The sequence below is a fragment of the Macrobrachium rosenbergii genome, chromosome 37, assembly GCF_040412425.1.
Source record: "Macrobrachium rosenbergii isolate ZJJX-2024 chromosome 37, ASM4041242v1, whole genome shotgun sequence".
In the NCBI taxonomy this organism is placed as follows: Eukaryota; Metazoa; Arthropoda; class Malacostraca; order Decapoda; family Palaemonidae; genus Macrobrachium; species Macrobrachium rosenbergii.
The window spans coordinates 30,059,529-30,084,366 of record NC_089777.1 but is presented as its reverse complement, the minus strand read 5'-3'; the positions used below and the strand labels follow the sequence as shown (position 1 = coordinate 30,084,366).

Sequence of the window (24,838 nt, the reverse complement as noted above, 5' to 3'; positions counted from 1 at the left end):
GAAGATACAGTTTTCTTTAACATCGAATTTTTAACACAGAAAACACAAAAGTAAATTTCTCTAGAATATGAAAATTTGCAATTCATATCATATATGCAAAACAAAAACGTTTACATGTCCGAAGTAATCAGAATTTCTCAGATGACTTCTCATAGAGATCTAAAAATAGTGTATGGATATTTTATTTTTATCAGAACTGCAATATTTAGTTTTCCATTATAAATGCAATGTAATGATAATTTCTTTAATTTTTATAGATTCATATTTGTATTTCAGGGTGTTAAAGGTCACTGAAATTAATGGCAGTAAATGTTGTGACAGCTAGGCAGGTTGACCCAATCTATTTAAATCCACAAGAGGCATGATTGAGTGAACTTCAAGATGTTGTTTGATTTTGTCTTTGCTAAAACATACTGTACAAATATAGTATCGCTCAATCTCTAAAAAAAAAAAAAAGAATAATGAAATGAGTAGCTCTACATGTAGGCCTAGGCTTACACAACAGCAACTCTCTCTCTCTCTCTCTCTCCATAACATTACATTGTAATTTCAAATAACTCTTGATTTATTATGGAAGGATTATGTATTCCGTTCATTGTGGTGTCATAAATTCATATGTGCAAGTTAGAGATTATGTGGAAAAATGTTTATTTTGCTCAGAAGCTGCAAATTACAACTTGAATGAGAGAGCAGTATCAAGATTTCAGAACTGTAAAATATGAGAGAAGCAAAAAACAAAACAATAAGACTGAAGCTCCTCCCCTTTCTAAACTGCAGATGCCTCATTATTTAGCAATATATGTCCAAGATTAAAAACTGTATCTTCACTTTTTTAAAGTGTACATATACACACTCATTCAAGGCATTGGTGAACTTCCATCAGTAATTCATATTTTATTAAGGGATATACAGTACTGAGAGAGAGAGAGAGAGAGAGAGAGAGAGAGAGAGAGAGAGAGAGAGAGAGAGAGAGAGAGAGAGAGAGAGAGAGAGAGAGAGAAACAACAACAAGATATGTTTACATCGAAACCAAAGTCTTTAAAATGTCCGGCTATCATCAGCACCAAGAACAGAGCACACAGGTAAGTGAAAAAGTCAAAAAGTATTTTTAACCAGTTATTAGAACTGTTATTTTGATAAAATTGTTTGTGTAAACCAGTGGTTCTCAACCTGGGGTGGGGAAGCCTGGGTGGGCGTCAGCAATTTCCGGGGGAGGCACAAGTCCTAGGGGAAAATTAAAAATTCTCTAATTATATTTGTTATTCTCTTAACAAGAGTGGAGAACTAATATTCAGAACTTAAAAAAAAAAATGCAAACGTATCGCCTTATAACATTAGTTTCCTACAGTCTACAACTCTAGTTAAGGTTCATTAAGCTTACCATGTTTTGCAATTATTTACCTCCCTCCCTATCCCTCAAAACCCTTTTTCTTTTTTTTTTTTTTTTTTTATTTTTCTTTAAATCTGGGAGGGAATTTTACTTATAGATGCAAGGGGGCCATGGGAGGGAAGGACCAACTCTTTGAGGGGGCATGGTAGTAATAAGGTTAAGAACTACTGGTGTAAACTATCATATTGTGTTGCACACAAGGGAAAAAAGGGCATTTATTTTTTTGCGAACAATACAATGTATTATTAAGTGCTTGGTGCAAAGTGAAAACTTTGTTCATAGACCGAACTGTGTTGAGTACAGTATGTGTGAAAAAGGAGTTGCTGTTTTTATTTTCAAGCATATTTATGGAGTTTGTTTTGCTGTGTGGTACTGACAAGGTAAGGTAAGGAAGGGTATTAAGTAGCCCTTGAATGCCCTTAATTGTATTTATATGGGGCTTATTTTGTTACAAATATGGGAAATAAGGTAGATAATTACTTTTTGCACAAATTTTTCAGTTTAAACTGTGATATTTGTTTATAAGCATATTTGGTCTTTATGGTTATGTGGTATTGACCAAGTAACTTGAGGAAGGGTATAGAGATGCAAGAATCTTGCACACCTGTAGATTTTTACTCGCCATCATGCGGATTTCGTCATTATCTGACAAGGCCTTGGCTCTGTTAATCCGGATAACTGAAGGATTACTACAAGTGATATTGAATGATCAAGACAAAAGACTGGCTTGCCTTATTGTATCTAACTGAAAGAATTTTAGAACCAACTCAAACTTACTTGTATACCAATTCATTATTGCAGGATTCATCAAATGCATAGTCAAAACGAAAATTCTGGTTCTCAAGATACTTAGTGAGGTCTACCTTCGTGCGTGGTTCATGGACATATAACGTATTTCTCTTGGGAATGGTAATAACATCAATTTCTCGCCTATTTAATTCTGAAAAAGAAAAATATTTAGAGAAATAGTTTTCTTCCATCTTGCTATAAACCAGGCTAAACAGAAATCTTCAATTCTTTAGTTATCTCCAAATACAACACTGAAAATCATCACTTACAATGCTAGTAGAGTACTGTATTACCTTTTTTGTTTAGAGGTCTCTTCCTAACTGCTACAGTGATCTGATGCTCTTCCAGCGGATCTCCATCTTTTAACGTCTTAAACTCTAACTGCGACCTGTAATAACATTACATGAAATAAATATAAGGTACTTATCCAACTACTGTAGTTCAAAATGTTGTATATAAAACATTTAAAGCAAGTAACATGTAGTCTATATGGTTCCTCCTAGGATATTTCTTACCTAAATTCTCTAATCATGTTAAGGAATTCCCACTGGGGATTTCCAGGATCAAGATTCATTAAAGCTTCCTTTTCTTCTTTCTTTTCTGCTTGTTGTTTCCTTCTTTCCTCTCTCTTCTTTTGTATACGATCAACTTCTTTAACAACATTACTCCGTCGCCGAGCTGGTGGGAAAGGTTTAGGTTAGAGGTGATTATAAAGGTTATACTCTGGCTAATACGCAATTCAAAAAAAAGCTCACGATATACTCTGTTCAATGCACAACTCAAAAATAAATTCACACACAAATTTATAACAATGTATATCAGAAATTTTAAAAATGTATTTCTAACTACTGTACTGTACAATGAGATGATTGTCCAATATCTCAAAAAAGAACACAATACAGAGCACCCGTTAATGTCATAATGTAACAGGCTAAAATAACACTAGAATTTTTTGTCTGATTACCAACTCAAAATCCTTCCATTTAGTCTTGAAACGATGGCACTCAAAATTTTTCACAATACTGTAATACGTGTCATGACTGGAAACTTTCTAGTGCTTCGATACAACTTGAGAACATATAATGTTACACTCTAGTTCATTCAAATAAACTTAATCGCACTGTCTTTCATTCCCAATGCTCACACAGTTACAGAATATCCCAGGGTTGTTAACTCTCAACCAGGATGTATATGATGCTCAATAAAGCACCTGGAATCTTGCATCTTGACCAACTCTCAACCTTTACAGGTATTCTATGAGGAACTATGCAATCAACGAACTCATATACAAATACTTATCCTTCAATGCAGTTGACGAGGCATACCATTTTCTTAAAATTTTATAACTATCAGTCAGACCTAAAAAACTCAGTAAACTAGAAAAGCCTATCAACTTATCAAAAGTTTACTGAACATAAGATATTGATTACTCTGTAATGGAATTTTCTCCCTCATGACATTTTTCATAAAGATAATCAGCACCTAAAACTTAAGGATAAACCAAATTTGCGTACACATTAAAGAATTCTCTGCAATAATATTTAGGATGCTGAACCCTCATGCTGAGAGAGAGAGAGAGAGAGAGAGAGATACAGGAATTTAGATAGGTGCCAATGAAAGAAAAAAATACACTAATGGTGAAACCATATCACCAAGTTTCTAAAAAGAAACTGTGAGAACTAAAATCTAAAACAAGATAATCTTCCAGTATTAATATTGATCGAAACATCAATGAAATCACTCAACTATATATCTTAAGGCAATTCCAAAGAGGCCTGTTTATTACAGAGAGAGAGAGAGAGAGAGAGAGAGAGAGAGAGAGAGAGAGAGAGAGAGAGAGAGAGAGAGAGAGAGAGAGAGAGAGAGAGAGAGAGAGAAATTATATACTACCTGACTAAAGACCACACACTACAGTATTTACAATGTTGTCACATACTTTGCCTCGTATAGTACTACTTCAAAGTACAGTACAAGAGTACAGATTCCACTTACAACAATGCGCAACTTACCAATAGTGCCTACAGCAACAGCAATTCCTCGCCCTACAGTAAGAATTACAACTTTCTATGAAATACATTTGTCTACAATACAATAAAAACATTTTCCTTTACAGCATGGGTACCTTTATAGTAAAGAATGATAAAGCTTTCATCTCCCCTCTTTGATGATTTCAGACAACCAATACTACCATTATCATCACATTACTATTTAATGCGACTTTTGGTGTACCAGTACTGTTAACCCATGCCACGATATTTATAAAAAAACAGGTGCTACAATTCTTGCTCCCTGACATTCTTTATGTTGAAAAATGGGCAAAAATAATCTCCATTTGGGTAATGACCATAACTACACTCCCTCTCCAAAGAGCAGGATTTATCAAGGATTTACAGCTTAAACAGTGAATAGAAAAATAAGTCTTATAAATACCCCCTACTACTCAAGACCTAAAGGTTGTGAACTTTTGGGACATTTATATAAAAAATACAACTTACATGCTGGTACTGATGCTGCTTTACTAACTGTTGATGTTGATATATTTTCAGTTGATCTAGCAGGTGTTTGACCAATCTTGTTCTGCAAGGAATTCGTTCGTATTTCTCCATTCTGAGGTGGTTTCACTACGTAACTAGGGCGTGGACGATTGGAATCTAAAAGCAACAGGACATGAGTCTCTCTCCATTTCACATTTATTATACATAAACTGACAGGAAATAATTAACTGGATAAGTGCAAAGTTTTATATACTAACATACAGTAGTTATGCACGATGCCAAACTATAAAAACAAACCTTACCTTTATTTCTAGGTACAGGAACTGCCGACGGCTGATTGAGCTGTGATTGCCGGGAGTACTGTAGATCAAAGATGGCATCGTTAAGGCAAAAATAATTTGTTGCATTTCAAATGATAGGGCATATCTCATCCTGCTCGAGGGGAGGGGAAAACTCAAATGAAACAAGAAAGTATTACCACTTTCCAGCATTGGCACTGTACCTTTTAATGATATGGAGCAGTAACTTACTAAAACATGCATTTTGTGTCATGTGGAATGACAGATTTCATCATAAAAATTTACTTGGAGTACTGTTTATCACCATGATGGCAAGATAATGGAACAGATGCTTATTTCTGCAACAATTATGGTACAATACCTTAAAATATTTATGAAAAAGCAAGCACAAGAGCATTTTTTTTTTATTTCATACAAGCCAACTGCATTTTTATCTTATATTAGTGCTTAACAATAAATACGGTTCACTACAATTACAGTCCATACTACCAGAGTTAGAAAGCTGTTACAAAATGATTCAAACAGTTTCATAGCAGTTTGTTGGTTAAACTTGTTCTTACTGCTGTCAACATTAAAGTCAAGTGTAACTTGAACAATACAAGTACAGAAAAGCTGTTCAACATAACGAAACCTTTGGTAAAGTCTGCGATATATTTGCAAGGTTAATACTCTATAGTAGCTGCATATCCACAATTATAATCTGAACGTATGATTACACTGGCTTCAACACACTATAAACTCTAAGATATTTAGGGAAAACTTTCTCATTTAAAAAAATCATCTCCATTACAGAGAATGAAACTAGCAACCTTAATACTGCCTACCATTAACAAATGAAAAAACTGATCTGGAACTTACAGCACCATCTTACCAACAAAAACTTCAACACATTCAAGATGCTTGAATAATTCAGGCATAAAACATAGCACCTCTACAAAAGTATAAAAATCTTTTAAGCTCTTTCACTACTTCAAAAATTTACACAATTATTCTTTACTACAAAGCACAGCCTAACATTTTAGGAGGCTACAAATTCCACCTTACCCTAAAACCAAGTCTTTCATAAAAGCTACCAGCGGAAGTGGTCAATCGAGACCCAAAATGAACCTGCAAACACAAGCAACATTCTCACGATGACATTCACCTTGTTTTGTGGAAATCAACCAACTGCTTTTGAAAGCTGTTTACACAAAATGTGAATATGTTAAAATTACAACTAAAAATAATTTTTCATCATTTTGTATTACATACAACATCCATCTGTATCCATTTCTGAACAGATTTTACTACGGACATGGTTACCACAGTTTTATCCAAACGTTAATTATTGTATAGACACATTCTGGCGTTAACCCTAATATTGCATTATTAAATGGTCTGTTTAAACCTTCCAACACTTCCACCATTTTTAAACATGTTTTGTCTTCAAGTTATGAATTATAGTGTTCTATTACTAAATAATTTTAAATCCACACAGCTCATTCATTTACAAGTAACTTGTGTTTAAAATGGTTTACCAATCATAGTTCTTGGGTTATTTCGATTAAAATATACTTATTTAAGCTCAAATCACATTATACGCATTTACCTTATATCCGATATTACATGGGCACGAAAATTACATTAAGTAATGTTAAATAACACCAACTTATCAAATAGCAACAATTATTTCAACAGTGCGATAACTGTAAATGCGTAAACATATATATTTTTTCATTTACCCTATCAGCAAGTTAAATACTCATACCACGAAATCTTGTGTGACAAGGTTTGGGATGAGATGAAATACGCATATTTGATACACACACACACACACACACACACACACACACATGAAGGTCTTTGTACTCATTCACCATCATGGAAACAGTTACACAATCATCAAAATACGGCGACGATTTTTGCAAGTTTCCTTACGGGCTAAATTATTCACAGTTGCACTTGGACGGACAAAAGCCCACACCAATGATCAATCATCAGCAACGGCAAAATTATGGGAGATGCAATTTGAAGCCTTAATGCACTGAGAATGGTTAAACAGTAAACTTGTTTTAATGCAATGCTGAAATCTTCCAGCCATGGAAAAATTCTAATCAAGATCCATGGAAGCTATAAAAAACGCTTGCAATTTTGAAAAGTAAAATATCTATTTTGATTGAAAGAAAAATTGAAAACATTACCAATGACAAATCCAAACATGCTCAAGCTTTTTGTGATCTGGTTCAAATCCAAGAATCAACGTAGTTTAACTTGAAAGGCAGCCATTAATTAACATCCTGGAAGAAATCTTAGGTTACGACACGAAAATTCGTCGATAGTAAGAAACGCAAACCGTGACATCCTTTTCCTGCCAAGTTCCCTCTAAATGCTAACTCACCCCGTATGCCAGGACTGCGAAACGAATAGGCAATCGGTGGTAATAGCAAGATTTCAAGACAGTCCACGCATTCACGATACCTTTTCCTGCTCCAGCCGCATCACGGATACGGCTAAAGGCGTCGGCGCTACTGGAAGGGAAATCCTAGTTAATGTTAAACGGAGAAATGGGCAGAAGGGTCGTCCATATACTCGTGCACGAGTCAGCTCCTAAAACACACTACCTTCCTCATGACATGCAGGACGGCGGTAGATCGGAAGTTTAGCAGCGAGATCGATGTTCCCCTTTCTTATGTCGTGTGACCCAAAGTCGAAAGAGGGTGGGGAAGGGGAGGGGGGAGGATGGAAGGGCAGATTAGGAAGGCGGGGGGAAGGGAAGTACCCAAGGTGCAAGTTCCACTGCTCTCTCATGGGTGACAAACATGCCGTGACGACCTCTCGGGGGAAAACTGCAACCTCTACAAAATGCTGTTCTATCCGGAAGTACTGTAGTGATTTATCCCATAAACCTAGTTAATGCAATATAAGCCAAGACTCGGTTCTCGGAACTGCTGCTCACGTTTGCGCATTGATCAAGACACCTACTGCCTGCAGCAGACAGAATGACAGGCCCGCCTCAAGGTGACGCCTAATGAAAGGGTGAACTTCCTCCGCTCTGACCGAATACATTCATCAGTGCTTTATAAAACATGAAGCAACTCGGTTCATTTATCTTTTATCCAGAAAAAAATGACGCTTTTCCTTCCTCGTACATTAATGAATTTAACATGCCTTGGACTTTTTAATTAACAAACTACAGCGAACAAATACTGGCAATAACAGAAATTTAGTAATTCCTACACAAAACACAACATTATATGCGCGCGCAAGTGCACATGTGAGCGCGCACGCATATGTGCCCCGAAGGTGTGTCAATTACACGAAAGTACTTGGCACTCTGTCGAGTCTTTTGAAGCTATACCCGTGGCTTCCGCTAATCACAAATCACGTGCATATTTCTGTGAATTTTTTAGTACTTGTAAATATATATACAGACACGAGCCGGGTGTTCGTGGATTAATCTAAAATATATTACGTATATAATGTGCACAGTACTGAATCATCGGCTGATGCTAAATTTACTGAAGATTCTACCTACACTTGTTCATTGCATAACATACCCACAAAGATAAATAAAATTAACTGTGACATTGCTGACATGCGTTCGGCATGTATGCCAACACATGCTATGGCTAATGAGGGAAAAAATGCAGGTTCATATAACCAGTAAAAATGCGTCTAAACCATCTACCGAAATGGCCATGCTGCTAAGAGCTGCGACAAATGAAAACAGGATACAATCACGATCCTAACAGGATACAATCACGATCCTTACCGTGCCAGCAGCAAGGCGACAGGCAACAGGCTATGATTGGGGGGGGGGGATACATGGAACGACCCAGGGTCTAAAGATACCAGGGGATACCTCTAAACCTCGGAGTCTTCGTGGAAACAGACATGGGTGGCGTCCTACAAACACTAAACGGGTTGAAAACAAGACACTGGATACCACATAACCATTGGACATACACGGACACTGCATCGATGCAACAAAAAGCAACAAGTCGCAACAAATACAAGTGGGGTAAAAATGTCTAAATGTCTTGCATATGCAAAAGGAGGTAAATCAAATCTTTTGAGAAGTGCAATGGCCAACTCAAAGACGACAAAAATACTAACGTGGCCACAGAAAAAAAAAAAAAAAAAGGAGAGAGAGGACAAGGAGGGCAATGCATATATCAGGTGGAAGGACCAGGGTTGAGGGTCGCAGGAAACACAACTAAGGATCTTAAGACATAAAATGATACGGACAGACAATTAATTATTAAAGAGATCATCATCTCCAGCGGGCGTAGCAAGGTTACTTACAGCTTCATCATCATCCTCACCACCTTCATCATCATCATCGTCATCATTCTCATCATCCTGAGGGTATGCATGATGAAAAAGGGAAAGGGATTTCGTGTGTATTAAAAAGAAACAAATTTTATAAAGAGACCACACTAAAATTAAAGCAAATTCCCGTTTAAAGAGAACTGGGGAAGTGCAACAACCTACGTACACTGGGATGTGAGGAAACAACGGGTCAAATTTAAATCCGTAACCACTTACAACTTCAACCCCCGTCTTCTTCCATCTTGACCAGAAACAACACACACACACACACACACACACACACCCACTTCCTTTCTTTCTCTTAGGTCAAGAGAGGTCTCCCACATGCAGGCTTATCGAGGAACGAAGTCCCTGGCTCCTTATATATTTTAAGTTGCCTCAGCCTACCACGTCCAACTTCAAACCACGTCCACCAGGGGTATTCCCAGTAAATATGATGCATATGCATCTAAAGCTTCACCGCAACTATATAATCGTTATGTCGTACAACTCGAGATTTTACTGTTTACCCTATAATTCAATAAAGCGTTCACCGTGTCCAGTTCTAAAACACAAATAATATTATTCAGCAGATTTATCGAAACACGACCAAAGGGTATAGACGTCGCCATCTGAAATTTTACGAAGATTTCCGAACTTGGAAGTGGCGACAACCTTCCTCCTCCTATATTGTCTGAATGTATAAAGGACGTCTTATTCAGTCTCAAACATGAATGGCATACAAATCAGTTTCCCCTCTGCGCTATCAGTTCTCTTCTATTATCAACCAAAACTCATCGGGAAATTAAAGGTGACCTGACAAGAACGTGACCACAGTACTGCAGCTTGTGAATGAATTGACTCTGGGACGAGACATTTTCAAAACTTGAATACATATCAGCTATTATATATATATATATATATATATATATATATATATATATATATATATATATATATATATATATATATATAATATATATATATATATATACACATACACAAACATGCACATACAATTTACAAAATACACAAGATGAACTGACCGTCCCATTATCGAATTACAGCAAACTACGAAAAATATATTACAAAAACTGAAACACAATTACTCAGTAATTAACGCTACGGGAAAATCCCCTGTAAACAACAATCCTAAGTCAATGAGATACCAAAGCGATTAGTTTCAACCTCTCGAGAGATCGAGAAGAATATGTTCTTGAATATTTCAATCCTAAAGGACGGTGGCGTTCCAACTCGACTTCTCAGCCGCCTTAGAATGTAAAAAGTATCCGCTGCTTTCATAGGGACCAAACGCCAATACAATACTTTTCTTCTTAGCGACTTTCCAACTGAACGAAGAAAATATACTGCGAAGTCTTCAAAACACCTTTTCAAGTTGGGTTTGTGTTGCACCCAAAATTATTCCACACAAATCTTAATATTAAACAACTCTTTCGTATATCACTGCTCAGAGAGAGAGAGAGAGAGAGAGAGAGAGAGAGAGAGAGAGAGAGAGAGAGAGAGAGAGAGAGAGAGAGAGAGAGAGAGAGAATTCTAAAAACATCACTTTCGTATAACAGAGGGAGAGAGAAAGTATTCTAAAAAAAATCCTAACATCAAACATCACTTTCGTATAAAAGAGGGAGACAAAGTATTCTAAAAAAATCCTAACATCAAACATCACTTTCGTATAAAAGAGGGAGAGAGAAAGTATTCTAAAAAAATCCTAATATCAAACATCACTTTCGTATAACAGAGGGAGAGAGAAAGTATTCTTAAAAAATCCTAATATCAAACATCACTTTCGTATGAGAGAGAGAGAGAGAGAGAGAGAGAGAGAGAGAGAGAGAGAGAGAGAGAGAGAGAAAGTTCTAAAAAAAATCCTAATATTAAACATCAATCCTAATATTAAACATCACTTTCGTATAACAGAGAGAGAGAGAGAGAGAGAGAGAGAGAGAGAGAGAGAGAGAGAGAGAGAGAGAGAGAGAATTTCAAATAAAACTTAATATTAAACCACTTCCGTATATCACGGCTAAGAGAGAGAGAGAGAGAGAGAGAGAGAGAGAGAGAGAGAGAGAGAGAGAGATTTCAAATAAAACTTAATATTAAACCACTTCCGTATATCAAGGCTAAGAGAGAGAGAGAGAGAGAGAGAGAGAGAGAGAGAGAGAGAGAGAGAGAGAGAGAGAGAGTCAAACACCTGAACAGTGATAACCGCACGAACTGTGCAACATTTCGGCAAGTGCAAGAAAAAAAAAAAATCCAGGCAGCGGAACAAACGTTAACGAAGCAGATGCAAGGCGAGACATTATCCGACCCCGGCCAAAGCACACAATACCTGCCCACTTCGAGGACGGCCAGGAGACGAGACGCCTCCTCTCTCTTTCCTCCAAACAACACACAACTCTCGAGCAAAAGCCACGCTGCTGAGATCGGTTAAGTACTGTCATAAGAAGAATTAGGTGAAGCGGAAGTCTCAAGCGACTAGTTTTACCACATTCTCCTCTGAACGGAGATCCCCCAAATACCTGAATTAGGCGAAATCAACTAAATGTAAACAAGGTTGGAAAGCATGATTATCATGGGTTCACTTCACGACGTCGGACTTACTGTGTTTACAACATTTTTGCCTCGTTTCTTCTGTGACGAATTCTATAAAACAAAAACACAGGTACATAGATTACAGGAAGAAGGAAAATGTACAATTTTACATAAAGAAACAGCAGTACAGAAACAGCAAAAGGAAAGATCATTAAATGAATATATATATATTTTTTCTTTCAAATTATATTTACATGTAAGCTATCTGAAATCAGGAAATTAATATATATTTTTTTTAGCATTAAAGATGAAAACCGAAATATTATGGTAAAACTGAAAGAACTAGATTGTTAAGCGAAATCAAAGAATAAAATGAAGACAATAAGACATTCCTATTATCAGCTCCAAGTCTCACGTCATGCACATTATTACATTATTTAATTCCGTCATGATACTGACGTCAACTAAAGTTTGTCTCGACCTGTCTCTCGTATCGCTAACACACATCAGAGCTTTGAAGCATTTTGCTTGGAGTTAAGTCTCGGTCAGCCTAAACGAGAGAGAGAGAGAGAGAGAGAGAGAGAGAGAGAGAGAGAGAGAGAGAGAGAGAGAGAGAGAGAGAGAGAAATATCGTATAAAGTCTGATCCTATTCTTCACTGTTCAACCGCTCTGGTCTTGACGATGAAACTTACGGATAAAAAAAAATTGACAAATGACATCACTAAATGAATCTTCTCTTTCAAGGTCAAAAGTGAAAAAGAAAGTAAGGTCCTGTGAGAGGTCGATGTACTGGGAAGGCACAATTGGTTAGTCTTGAGATTTATGTACGTATTCAAACCTACCCTTAACCTGGATCACTCGTAAATGTAAAAGGTATGCACACACTGGTTTTGACCCGTCGAAAATACCGAGCCGTGTCATATTTACAATGTTTTCTTTTATTTCAGTCAATTGAATCAAAACTACGGAGTCAACATGCACACGTCACTATTATTATTTTCACAGCATTACACTAACTACACATGCACATGCCTGGGAAAATTAGTTACACGTTTATAAAAAGCAAATGTTTAATCATCCTCATCGAAAAGCCGAAAGGGGAACTTAAGAAGATTCACTGTAGGGAAAGAAAAGCATACATAAAGAGTTCCTGCTTGGCTGGTGCGTGGGCGTGCTGAGGGAGTGCAAATGGGATCATCTGCAAGCAAAAGGGCGCTGCCCCCGACTGATTTTGGATCAAATGACCTGTAAAGTGTTGCCAGTTGTGATGATTAACGAGCGCGCGTACTGGGAAATACGTCCGTTAGTTCTCCAGTTACTGAGACCGCCTTTCCCCAACGGCATGCATGAACTACTCAGTGACTACTCAGGAGTCCTCACGGAAGTGTTTCCCAGCAGACGCGCTGTTGTCACTCTTCACACTCTTAGACGGTTAAGTTAGACCAATCATTTTTCTATCACTTGAACTGTTGTAGAGGTTTGCCTTCACTCTCCAGTTAGGGTCGTGATATCCCGCAGGAATGTAGCGCGCGGGTCTGCCGTGCGTCATTCCCACAGGGCACCTACCAAGTCCCAAACCTTGGCAGAAGAATGCAGCAACATTTTGCATCTTTTGAAAGTCACTCGTTACTGATAAAAGTTTTAGATTCCAATTATTTTTAAGTGAGGAAAAAAATGACAATGCCAAGAAATAGATGCTCCTACCATCCAATTGCGCCATGAAGTCAGGGAACACAAGATCAACAGATGAAGAAGTGTTAACTGGGGGTAGCACTAGAGCAGGAGAGGGGAGAAATGGTTAGGAGAACGGGGTAAGGGGAACCATTATCTGGCAAACACCTAAAATAAAAGGCAATCATTAAAATGGGAGCCGCGGGCAGTGGAGATGGCGTTCAAGAACAGCAGCAACAGCAGCAGCAGCAGCAGCAGCAGCGTCAGTAGCAGCAGGCCGAGTGCTCCTGGGGCTTAATGCCAAAAATATGGGGAGGTGGGAAAGAGGGACGGAGGGCGGGGAGGGGGCGTGCCGTACCATGGTAAGTCTGGAGGCTGACTGAGACCGGGCTACTTGGTGACCCGGTGGGCGCGGGAGGTGTGAGGTGTGGGCGGATGGGGGTCTCTGCGGGTGGTATCCAGCTGGTACATTGCTCGAAGTCTGGGAAGATCGCAGGAAACGGCCAGAGCCTCGGGTGTTCCGGCCCACGTTCAGACCGGACACGTAGTCGCTCAGGTCAGCTTCTTCGGACAAACTGGATTCTTCGTCTTCGTCGTCCTGCTGGGGGTGAATTCAGGGGAGGAGCGTAGAGGAGCAGCCAAGGACACAGTTTTCGGATCAGGGTCGAGGAAGTGAGAGGGAGAGGAGAGGGAGAGGGAGAGAGAGAGGAAGAGAAAGAGAGAAATAAGGAGGAACAATTGACGTTTCCTATAGTAATAAAGCAGGACGAAGGCAACAATAAACCCTCAGCATTCATCAGCTCTGAAAGGTTACGAAACACCTCAAAAGCTATCCTGCCACCACACCTAATGAAAGGCAAAAGGGGATGTGATTACCTGCGAGTCATTCCGTTCATTCTGCTGTATTCTAATCGACACTAAGGCACTAATCTCTCTCTTTAACCTGAGGGAAACACTTGGGGATCAAATCTATACAATCAGTGATCAATGGAAAACTCACTTTCCTGTCAGTTGTTGCCCAACTTGGGCTTCAAGTCGTTCTCAATCTAAATGTGTATTATTTCTAGTATAATTCTTTGAAAGGGTCGAAAACGAATGGCACTAATGTAAGCAACCAAGTGAGTATAAATTAGAAGAGGTCTCACCACCCAAAGCACATCCTTTGAATATATTCCCTATCTTGAAAAAGATTTTCGTCAAATTCAATAGAAAACCTGAATGCTGTGATAAAATTTAACAGAATGGCGAAAAGACTACAAAAGTGAATTAAATCTGACAAGACTCACTATGATTACTGAATAAAATTGGACTTAACAGATTATCGAATTCCGAGTAATTCGAGTTAAACTCATATTTAATATGCTTCTATAAATTATGTCGTAAAAACATTACTTTGTCAGATCCTTCAAATTGTGCTCAGTTACTTTATGAAAATTAGGGGGGAGAGGGATCTCTAACCAATATTTCCCTCCTTTTAATCAATTTTTCCCACCTGCAAGGGTTATCTATGACACCCAAGTGAAAGCTATTGAGTAGTTTTATCCACAAGAATCACCCTGATCACACCACAGGCTTCCAAAGAAAAGAAGTGTATTTCCCTAACCCCAAAATCTGTGGTCACACACAGCACAATGAGTCACGCTTCCCATCAATTATATTAGAACCCAAGCCAATGCTGCAAAAGCATGGTCTCTCATCCGTTGGGGGGTCATTATGATCTAACCAGCACGAGCAACCCGTGTTAAAAATAAACTTCTGCAGTTTCTGAAGGACCGTGCAACAGTAACTTTATATATACACTTAATATTTTAAGGGCAACCCATATTCATACCAGTTATGACCACTGAATTACACTACGAGGGACATTAATCCAGACTACTGAACAAGGTAAGACACATACAAAACATACACCCAGAACTGGATGCAAACCCCATCAAAAGGCTGCTAAGTCCCCCAAAACAGTGCACAACTAAAAAAACCTGAACACCAAATAACTGTACATCAAAATTTGTCTTCTATTGATTAAAGGGTGCTACATGCTGCATGTGTGTTCCTTGTAAGGGATGAGGGCCAAGGGAAGACTGACAGGTGTGCACATTGTGTGTGTGTGACACGTGTAGGCGTGTGACTACTGAAATAAAAAAAAATACATGCCCAGGGTGAGAGTGAGGTAACGGATGGGCGGGTGCTTTTAAGGGAGTGCCTCGGAGTTTGTTAAGTCAGTGGGCGTTGTGCCACAAGTCTAAAGGCTGAATTTAAAACTCTGGAAGACTCAATCAACCACATGGAGTGGTCCAACCCAGCAGCGCAAAGTCGTGAGTCTATTCCTAAGGCAGGTTTCGCGTTTTGAAATTCAGTCTTTAGATGCATGTTGGAAAATTAGAAAGTGAATTTGCTATACTCACAAATTTCGAAGGAGGGGGCATAGCATTCTGGTCCTGTGGCGCCAAATCTGGGTTGAGGGCGAACACGGCATCGAATTCGATCTGAAACATCAATGAAAAACAAATCGTTACCTTCCAGATTATTACTACTTTTCAAACAATCTCAATATCTTGCGTTTTAATATAATAATAGAATATAGAATTTAGGCCAAAGGCCGAGCGCTAGGACCTATGGGGTCAATAAGCGCGGAAACTGAAACTGACAGTAAAACGGTTTACAAGGTGAAGTTAAAATTTAGTTTAACCATACCACTGAGCTGATTAACAGCTCTCCTACGGCTGGCCCGAAGGATTAGATTTATTTTACGTGGCTAAGAACCAACTGGTTACCTAGCAACGGGACCTATATCTTATTGTGGAATCTGAACCACATTATAGCGAGAAATGAATTTCTATCACCAGAAATAAATTCCTCTTATTCTTCATTCGCCGGTCGGAGATTCGAACTCGCGGCCAGCAGAGTGCTAGCTGAGACCGGAACCCACCCACCCAATGAGGAACCTTGCAAGGTGTAACCGGAGGAAAACCTCGCAGTTGCATTATGAATCAACTGTCAGAGAGGGTTGAGGAGAGTAAGATGGAAGAAAGAGAATATGAACGGGGGTACAGTAAAAGGAATGAAAGAGGTTGCAGTTAAGGGCTGAAGGCACGCTGCAAAGAACCTGAAGTAATGCCCACTGTTTAATATAATAATGATCCAGTACACACCACACTATTTTAATTCGTACATAAATTAAACAACCCTTATTACGGACTAGAATGGTTTCAATAATTACTCATACCAAAAATAAACCTAAGATGATGACACGCCCTTTAAATATTCATAGTACATCCAAAGCTGAGAGCCAATCGACGACTTCGGCTACTCCATCCTCATTCATTATAGATTATCATCTTGGATTAAATATTAAAACTTAAAAACACGCACATCCAAATAATCGATATGTCACTTCTTCATGCCTTGCAATAATTACTGTGACCATCAGTTGATGAACCAGAACTCATGCTAACGCTACAAGGTCATGATTTCGTCCACCTCCAACTCTTACTTATCATCATAAACTCTGAAAAACGTTTTTAGTGCAGGTCATACCTACCAACAGGTCTTTCTCCAGAGCCATAGACAGATTGTGATTTCCCCAAACAGTGCTTTCAAAATCCAACGTCCCTTTCTTCATTCGAAATCCGCTACCTAAGATTCCATCCAAAACGAAAAGCATGTCACAACAGTATCGTCATTACACTATTTCTAACACTTTGGGCCTTTATTTTCTGATACATCCAGCCTTTAGCCCCTTTTCCTAATACTTTTAAGCCTTTAACACATTTTTTTCTGATACATCTAAGCCTTTAGCCCCTTTTTCTAATGCTTCTAAGCCTTTAGCCCCTTTTTCTAATGCTGCTAAGCCTTTAGCATATTTATTTTCTGACACATCTAAGCCTTCAGCCCCTTTTTCTAATACTTCTAAGCCTTTAGCCCCTTTTTCTAATACTTCTAAGCTTTTAGCACATTTATTTTCTGATATATCTAAGCCTTTATCCCATTTATTTTCTGATACATCTAAGCCTTTAACACATCTATTTTCTGATACATCTAAGCCTTTATCCCATTTATTTTCTGATACATCTAAGCCTTTAACACATCTATTTTCTGATACATCTAAGCCTTTAACACATCCACTTTCTGATACATCTAAGCCCTTATACCATTTATTTTCTGTTACATCTAAGCCTTTATCCCATTTATTTTCTGATACATCTAAGCCTTTAACACATCCATTTTCCGATACATCTAAGCCCTTATCCCATTTATTTTCTGATACATCTAAGCCTTTATCCCATTTATTTTCTGATACATCTAAGCCTTTAGCACATCTATTTTCTGATACATCTAAGCCCTTATCCCATTTATTTTCTGACACATCTAAGCCTTTATCCCATTTATTTTCTGATACATCTAAGCCTTTAACACATCTATTTTCTGATACATCTAAGCCTTTATCCCATTTATGTTCTGATACATCTAAGCCTTTATCCCATTTATGTTCTGATACATCTAAGCCTTTAACACATCTATTTTCTGATACATCTAAGCCTTTTACATATCTATTTTCTGATACATCTAAGCCTTTATCCCATTTATTTTCTGATACATCTAAGCCTTTAGCACATCTATTTATTGATACATCTAAACCCTTATCCCATTTATTTTCTGATACATCTAAGCCCTTATCCCATTTATTTTCTGATACATCTAAACCCTTGTCCCATTTATTTTCTGATACATCTAAGCCCTTACCCCATTTATTTTCTGATACATCTAAACCCTTATCCCATTTATTTTCTGATACATCTAAGCCCTTATCCCATTTATTTTCTGATACATCTAAACCCTTATCCCATTTATTTTCTGATACATCTAAGCCTTTAGCACATCTATTTTCTGATACATCTAAGCCCTTATCCCATTTATTTTCTGATACATCTAAGCCTTTAACACATCTATTTTCTGATACATCTAAGCCTTTAACATATCTATTTTCTGATACATCTAAGCCCTTATCCCATTTATTTTCTGATACATCTAAGCCTTTATCCCATTTATTTTGATACATCTAAGCCTTTAACACATCTATTTTCTGATACATCTAAGCCTTTAACATATCTATTTTCTGATACATCTAAGCCCTTATCCCATTTATTTTCTGATACATCTAAGCCTTTAGCACATCTATTTTCTGATACATCTAAGCCTTTAACACATCTATTTTCTGATACATCTAAACCCTTATCCCATTTATTTTCTGATACATCTAAGCCCTTATCCCATTTATTTTCTGATAGATCTAAGCCTTTAACTCATCTATTTTCTGATACATCTAAGCCCTTATCCCATTTATTTTCTGATAGATCTAAGCCTTTAACTCATCTATTTTCTGATACATCTAAGCCCTTATCCCATTTATTTTCTGATACAACTAAACCCTTATCCCATTTATTTTCTGATACATCTAAGCCCTTTTCTCATTTATTTCCTGATACATCTACTTGTAAGCCTTTATCCCATTTATTTTCTGATACATCTAAGCCTTTAGCACATCTATTTTCTGATACATCTAAGCCTTTAACACAGCTATTTTCTGATACATCTAAGCCTTTACACATCTATTTTCTGATACATCTAAGCCCTTAGCACATTAATTTTCTGATACATCTAAGCCTGAAGCCCATCTATTTTCTGATACATCTAAGCCTGAAGCCCATCTATTTTCTGATACATCTAATCCTTTACCCCCTTTAATATATCTAAGCCTTTATCCCATCTATTTTCTGATGCATCTAAGCCTTAATCCCATTCATTTTCTGATACATCTAAGCTTCTAGCCCATCTATTTTCCGATACATCTAAGCCTTAAGCCCATCTATTTTCTGACACATCTAAGCCTTCATCCCATCTATTTTCTAATACATCTAAGCTTTTAGCCCATTTATTTTCTGATACATCCAAGCCTTCATCCCATTTTTTCTGATACATCTAAGCCTTCAGCCCCATTATTTTCTGATACATCTAAGCTTTTAGCCCATTTATTTTCTAATCCTACTAACAATTTACCCCATGTATTTTTTAATGCTTCTAACCCATTAGACCATTCATTCTGTTTTTCTTTTATACATCGATCTCTGTACAGAATCCTCCTTCCAACATGCAATCATCAGTCCTGAAGGCTACAACGACCTCCATTTTTCGCTCGATAATATTTTACCCACACGCGTGATTTTAATTATCTGAATTTACTTGTCCCTTTTCATATCCCTTCAAACAAGTAAAAAATGCGCCAAAGTTTCTTCGGCGCAATCGAGTTTTCTGTACAGCCGCTACAGCGTATAATCAAGGCCACCGAAAATAAATCTATCTTTTGGTGGGCTTGGTATAATGCTGTATGAACAGCGGCCCATGAAAATTTACCACGGCCCGTTGGGGCCCATCCCATATCGTTGCCAGAAGCGCGATTATGGCTAACTTTAACCATAAATAAAATAAAATCTACTGAGGCTAGAGGGCTGCAATTTGGTAAGTTTGATGATTGGAAGGTGGATTATGAACATACCAATTTACAGTCCTCTAGCCTCAGTAGTTTTAAAGATCTGAGGGCGGACAGAAAAAGCAGGCACTGTAGTTTTCTTTTCAGACAACTAACAAGCAAAGAAAATCTGGACCAATGAGAGAGAGAGAGAGAGAGAGAGAGAGAGAGAGAGAGAGAGAGAGAGAGAGTTTACTATATCAAAGATAGCAGACACGACAGGGAGGGGGGAGGAGGAGTAACTTGCCTGAAGGAAAAGCTGATGCCAGGGGAGGCGTCAAATGAAAAGGACAAAACAGCACTGAGTAAGAACAGCAATTAATATCGGCACCCACCAGACCTCCCTCTGCCTCTGCCGCGGTGTGTGGCACAAACACTTCACCAATTCGCTTAGATCTAGCAACAGCAGCTTCTTGTCAGAATCAGACAACAAACAACTATGCAAGAAAGAAATGTAAAAATTTTGGTCGTAGGCCAAGCGCTGGGACCTATGAGGTCATTCAGCTATGAAAGGGAAATTGAGAGTAAAAAGGTGTGACAGACCTCGCAGTTGCACTGTGAAACAGTTGTTAGGAGAATATAAACCGAGTTACAGCAAAAGGAGTGAAAGGGGTAGCAACCATGAATAATAATAATAATAATAATAATAATAATAATAATAATAATAATAATAATAATAATAATAGGCAATACTCACTTCTTTTCCTTTGGTTTCTCCCTTTTCGAACCATTCTACGGTGACGCTTTTGGATGTGGTGTTCACGGCGGAAACGGTCGCAGAATGAACGCGTCCTGGAATTAAAAAAAAAATACATTTAGTAATTATATACACCACTGTATAATCGTGCAACCTGCAAGAACAAAATAACTAAAATTTATGTATTTTACATTCTTTAAAAATCTAAAAAACTACAATCCCTATCTAGAGCCTATATCTGATTAATATCCCAGATATTTACTTACCCGAAATTAGAACATACACTTACAAAATCACTAACTTACAACACTGATACCTTACAACCCACATCTAGTGCCTACATCGTGTCCTCTACGATAAATGGTCAGGGCATACATTTTGAGGACGTGTATGAAACATACCACTACAATTAAAGGAAGACGGAATAAATACCACAAAAACCAATTTTCCCCGGGATTAACAATTTTCTATAAATGTTAACATTCTCGGAAAATAACCATGATGTTGAATCTGTTGAAGGCCACGAAAGTCTGAGGACAATGACAGAAGAACCGTAGGCAGACCCGACCAGACGCCTACACCATCTCCAGACCTTGCAAAGTGCGTTAGTCATATTGCCTTATGAAGACTAAACTTTCCATCCTATTAGCATTTTCCCAGTTGGCTCGTTCGCCCGCTGTCGCATTGTTCTCATTAACATTTCCCCCTTCCTAAGACCGGTGACATTTAAAGATCAGAAGTGTTTCATTTGAGAGAGAGAGAGAGAGAGAGAGAGAGAGAGAGAGAGAGAGAGAGAGAGAGAGAGAGAGAGAGAGATATATATATATATATATATATATATATATATATATATATATATATATATATATATATATATATATATGGAAGAGGTGGGTGGATATCGTCTCTAAATACAAACACCTGAGTTCGACGGGCGATTTGTATATGGGAGACGATATCCACTTATACCTCACTTGCTGGCCGCGTGGGTTAAATGCGTCCACTGTAGTCCTGAGTTCTTGTCCTTCGCTGGTTCGAGCCCACGGGACGACGAACTTATTATCAACTAAAAAATTCCCCTTCGGTAACATATATGAAAATATATTATTTCCGAGGTAGAGCGAATTGGATATTAAAGGACGTTTGTAGCTTACTGATTATATATATATATATATATATATATATATATATATATATATATATATATATATATATATATATATATATATATATATATATATATATATATATATAACTATTAAGACATAAATGTTCGATCAACATAAATTTTTGGACGGACAGCAAAGTTTATATAATATATTATATATATATATATATATATATATATATATATATATATATATATATATATATATATATATATATATATATTTATATATATATATATATATATATATTTATATATATATATATACTAAGCTGCTGTGTTCCATCAAAAACTTTGGGGCACAAAGTAAATATGTAAGGTTTGTGAAACTTATCAAATAGGTATCCTTCCGACTGGCAGAATCTCACGAGACTCAAAACTAAAACTCATTCGCAAAACACAACGTCAGTAATAAAAACAGACCTTCCCTCCCCTTCCAGAGAAAAACAGGATAATCACACTGATTTTAAGAAACCGAAGGTGAAACGATTTTCCAGCGCGCACGTTAGCCAGCAACCGAGCGACGAAGGTCACTAAACCCCGTGTCAAGCCCCAGCGAGGCCTTCAGAAAATAAATACACGCATCAATACGATCCTCCTCATTTAATCTATTTCGAGAACACGAGACCTCATAAATGAGAGCTCCGTCACGCGAGAGAAGGCCAGCTCGTCATGCAAGTGTTTCGCAGATGCGGGGTGTTCCTTCCAAACATGACATTAGCCTTATCAAGCTACTCTGATAGCTTGGAATACCCCAACTTCACATGAAAACTCGGAAGAGGAAGACTCAAAAGTCAACTTAGTTGATTTCGAAATATGTTCGGTTGCACAGTATCTCATCAATCCGACAGATACTCGATCCCACAGGGCCATGGATTAATTCTAACATGTTTTACGAAAAAATTTATTAATTACCACTCGAGCCTTCCAAACACTGTCAAGTTTCAAGGACTCTTGGCGCTGGTAATACTGCTTTAAAAGCACTTCACAAAAAAGGATCGTGAAATACAATGCTGGGTATTAAAATGAAAGTATGTTCTACCACTCACTATTAACAACCTATAATCTTCTCAAATCTTGGGTACAGAGAAGCCAGTGCTTGACCTTTATACCAGCAATGCAAGTTTAGACTAGCCGGCCGATACAATAAAACATCAAGGTATCTGTATTAAGTAGCTAAGGTGGTCACTGAAATGGAAAAATGACAACTTCATTCACTATTCACTCAAGTAGTTCTTAATTTCAATAAATCATCATATCAATTTGTACCTCGGAACTATTTTTTTAAGTCTTCAATGATACATAGGTTAAAAAAACAAACCAATGCTCCACATTATAACTCAAATTAAACCATATATGTCAGAACAGCATGACTGAATCAATTCAGTTTACAAAATATCAAACTTGAGTAACGGGGACATGGAAATATGGCCTTAAAGTTATCCTTAAGTCTACCTGGCTATTTTTTTTTTACTATCACAGCTTGTAAATTTCTGTTTGAGGAAACATACTAATACCAAAGCAAGACAATCGTCTAAGTTTTCTGCTGCTACTGAAAATGTTACTTTACACCTACTAGCGTCCTCAGGCGTTTGACAACTCGTTTTAAAAGTAACACTACGGTCCATTCACACCTTTAAATTAAATGAACAAGTTTCATAAGGACGCCACGACAGTGCTTGATGCGCTCAGTGTCGCCACATCTGCTGTGCTATATGCAAATGTTAGTACAATTTACATCTTAGATTCACTCATGTTTGTCCTTCGTTTGGTGTCTTCATCCCGAAATGCACCGAACCGCTCTATCCGCCCCCAATGTCTTTCGATTTACTGTGATGTATCAGATACAATTACCCAACCCTCCCCTTTTCCTTTCCGAGACTTCGAAAGGTCAAACATTCATGTTCTTACTGAACAGTATCTCCCGCCTTATACAACACCCAATTGCCAACCTCCCACACCCCCATTCAAAGCACGTTTAGTTTTAAATAACTACAAGATCTGTGCAAATACTTGTGCCATTTTTTTGTGTGTGTGTGTGTGTGTGTGTGTGTGTGTTTGGACCGTTTCACCATTTTTCTCAAACCCTCTACATTGCCTCAGCCTGTACCTGTGATATTCAAGTTTGATCTAACCTTTGTATACGAATGTACTAAACCAACTTCCATTGCTGCTCCTGACACTTCCGTTGCGTACTTTCCAACACTGTCTACAGGAGGTCAGGAGGTTATGCACTCACAGCACGTTGCTATCAGTTGCTATGTTAGCTGCTTCTTATGTAGAAGAAACAGTACAAAGGGCAGTAAGAACGTTGTTCAACGTCTTCAGAGAAACAGCTACATCTTTTTCTTTATTATGTCCCTCCTAACAGAAATTACTGTATTACAGAACATATATAATTCATATGCCAGTCTATGACTTCCTTTTACTGCACCCGGTAAGTTCCTTTGTCAATATTTGAAGGTTCTAGAATCACTTACATTAAGAGGAAATATTTATTATGTCTTACTCTTAAATCATCTGGAAGTACTAGCATTATCACTACTGACACAAACATTCATATACATATACTAACATACATACATGTGTGTATGTATGTATAATGTATAATATATATATATATATATATATATATATATATATATATATATATATATATATATATATATATATATATAAGCACACTATAATTACCTGACGGGATTAAACAAAACACGGAAGAAAATTCCTCAGCCATGACAGAATCGAACTTGAACTACATTCAGATGAGGCATAACTAGCTCTTAAGACCGTCATAATACTTCATTTAAATTCTGAAAGAACGTCGTCTCCCTGCACTGTCCATGCTGATATTTAGAGTGAGGAAACAGGTGGTACGATCAAGTATCGGTGTACTGTACACGTACCGAAAGTCAATTATCCTCCGTGTGTTAGCTACTGTTGTCAGGGTAGAGAACGCAAGAAATCA

General features: G+C 37.6%; 1 protein-coding gene across 18 annotated transcripts in view; it reads right to left on the bottom strand.

Moving 5' to 3' along the window:
* The window catches only part of Klp10A (kinesin-like protein 10A), a 128,301-nt gene that overhangs the window by 12,370 nt on the left and 91,093 nt on the right, over window positions 1-24,838 (bottom strand). For 3 of the 18 annotated variants that reach the window (XM_067081908.1, XM_067081898.1, XM_067081909.1), the window contains exons 2-9: window positions 20,703-20,797; window positions 15,885-15,965; window positions 13,838-14,077; window positions 4,977-5,034; window positions 4,675-4,830; window positions 2,695-2,857; window positions 2,473-2,567; window positions 2,168-2,330 (exon numbers count right to left, since the gene is read on the bottom strand). In XM_067081908.1, the coding sequence (XP_066938009.1) occupies window positions 2,168-2,330; window positions 2,473-2,567; window positions 2,695-2,857; window positions 4,675-4,830; window positions 4,977-5,034; window positions 13,838-14,077; window positions 15,885-15,965; window positions 20,703-20,797 (1,051 nt within the window). Of the gene's footprint in view, window positions 1-2,167; window positions 2,331-2,472; window positions 2,568-2,694; window positions 2,858-4,674; window positions 4,831-4,976; window positions 5,035-9,257; window positions 9,315-11,876; window positions 11,919-13,837; window positions 14,081-15,884; window positions 15,966-20,702; window positions 20,798-24,838 lie in introns of all 18 variants that reach the window. The other 15 variants (XM_067081912.1, XM_067081901.1, XM_067081913.1 and 12 more) reach the window with 8 other exon arrangements.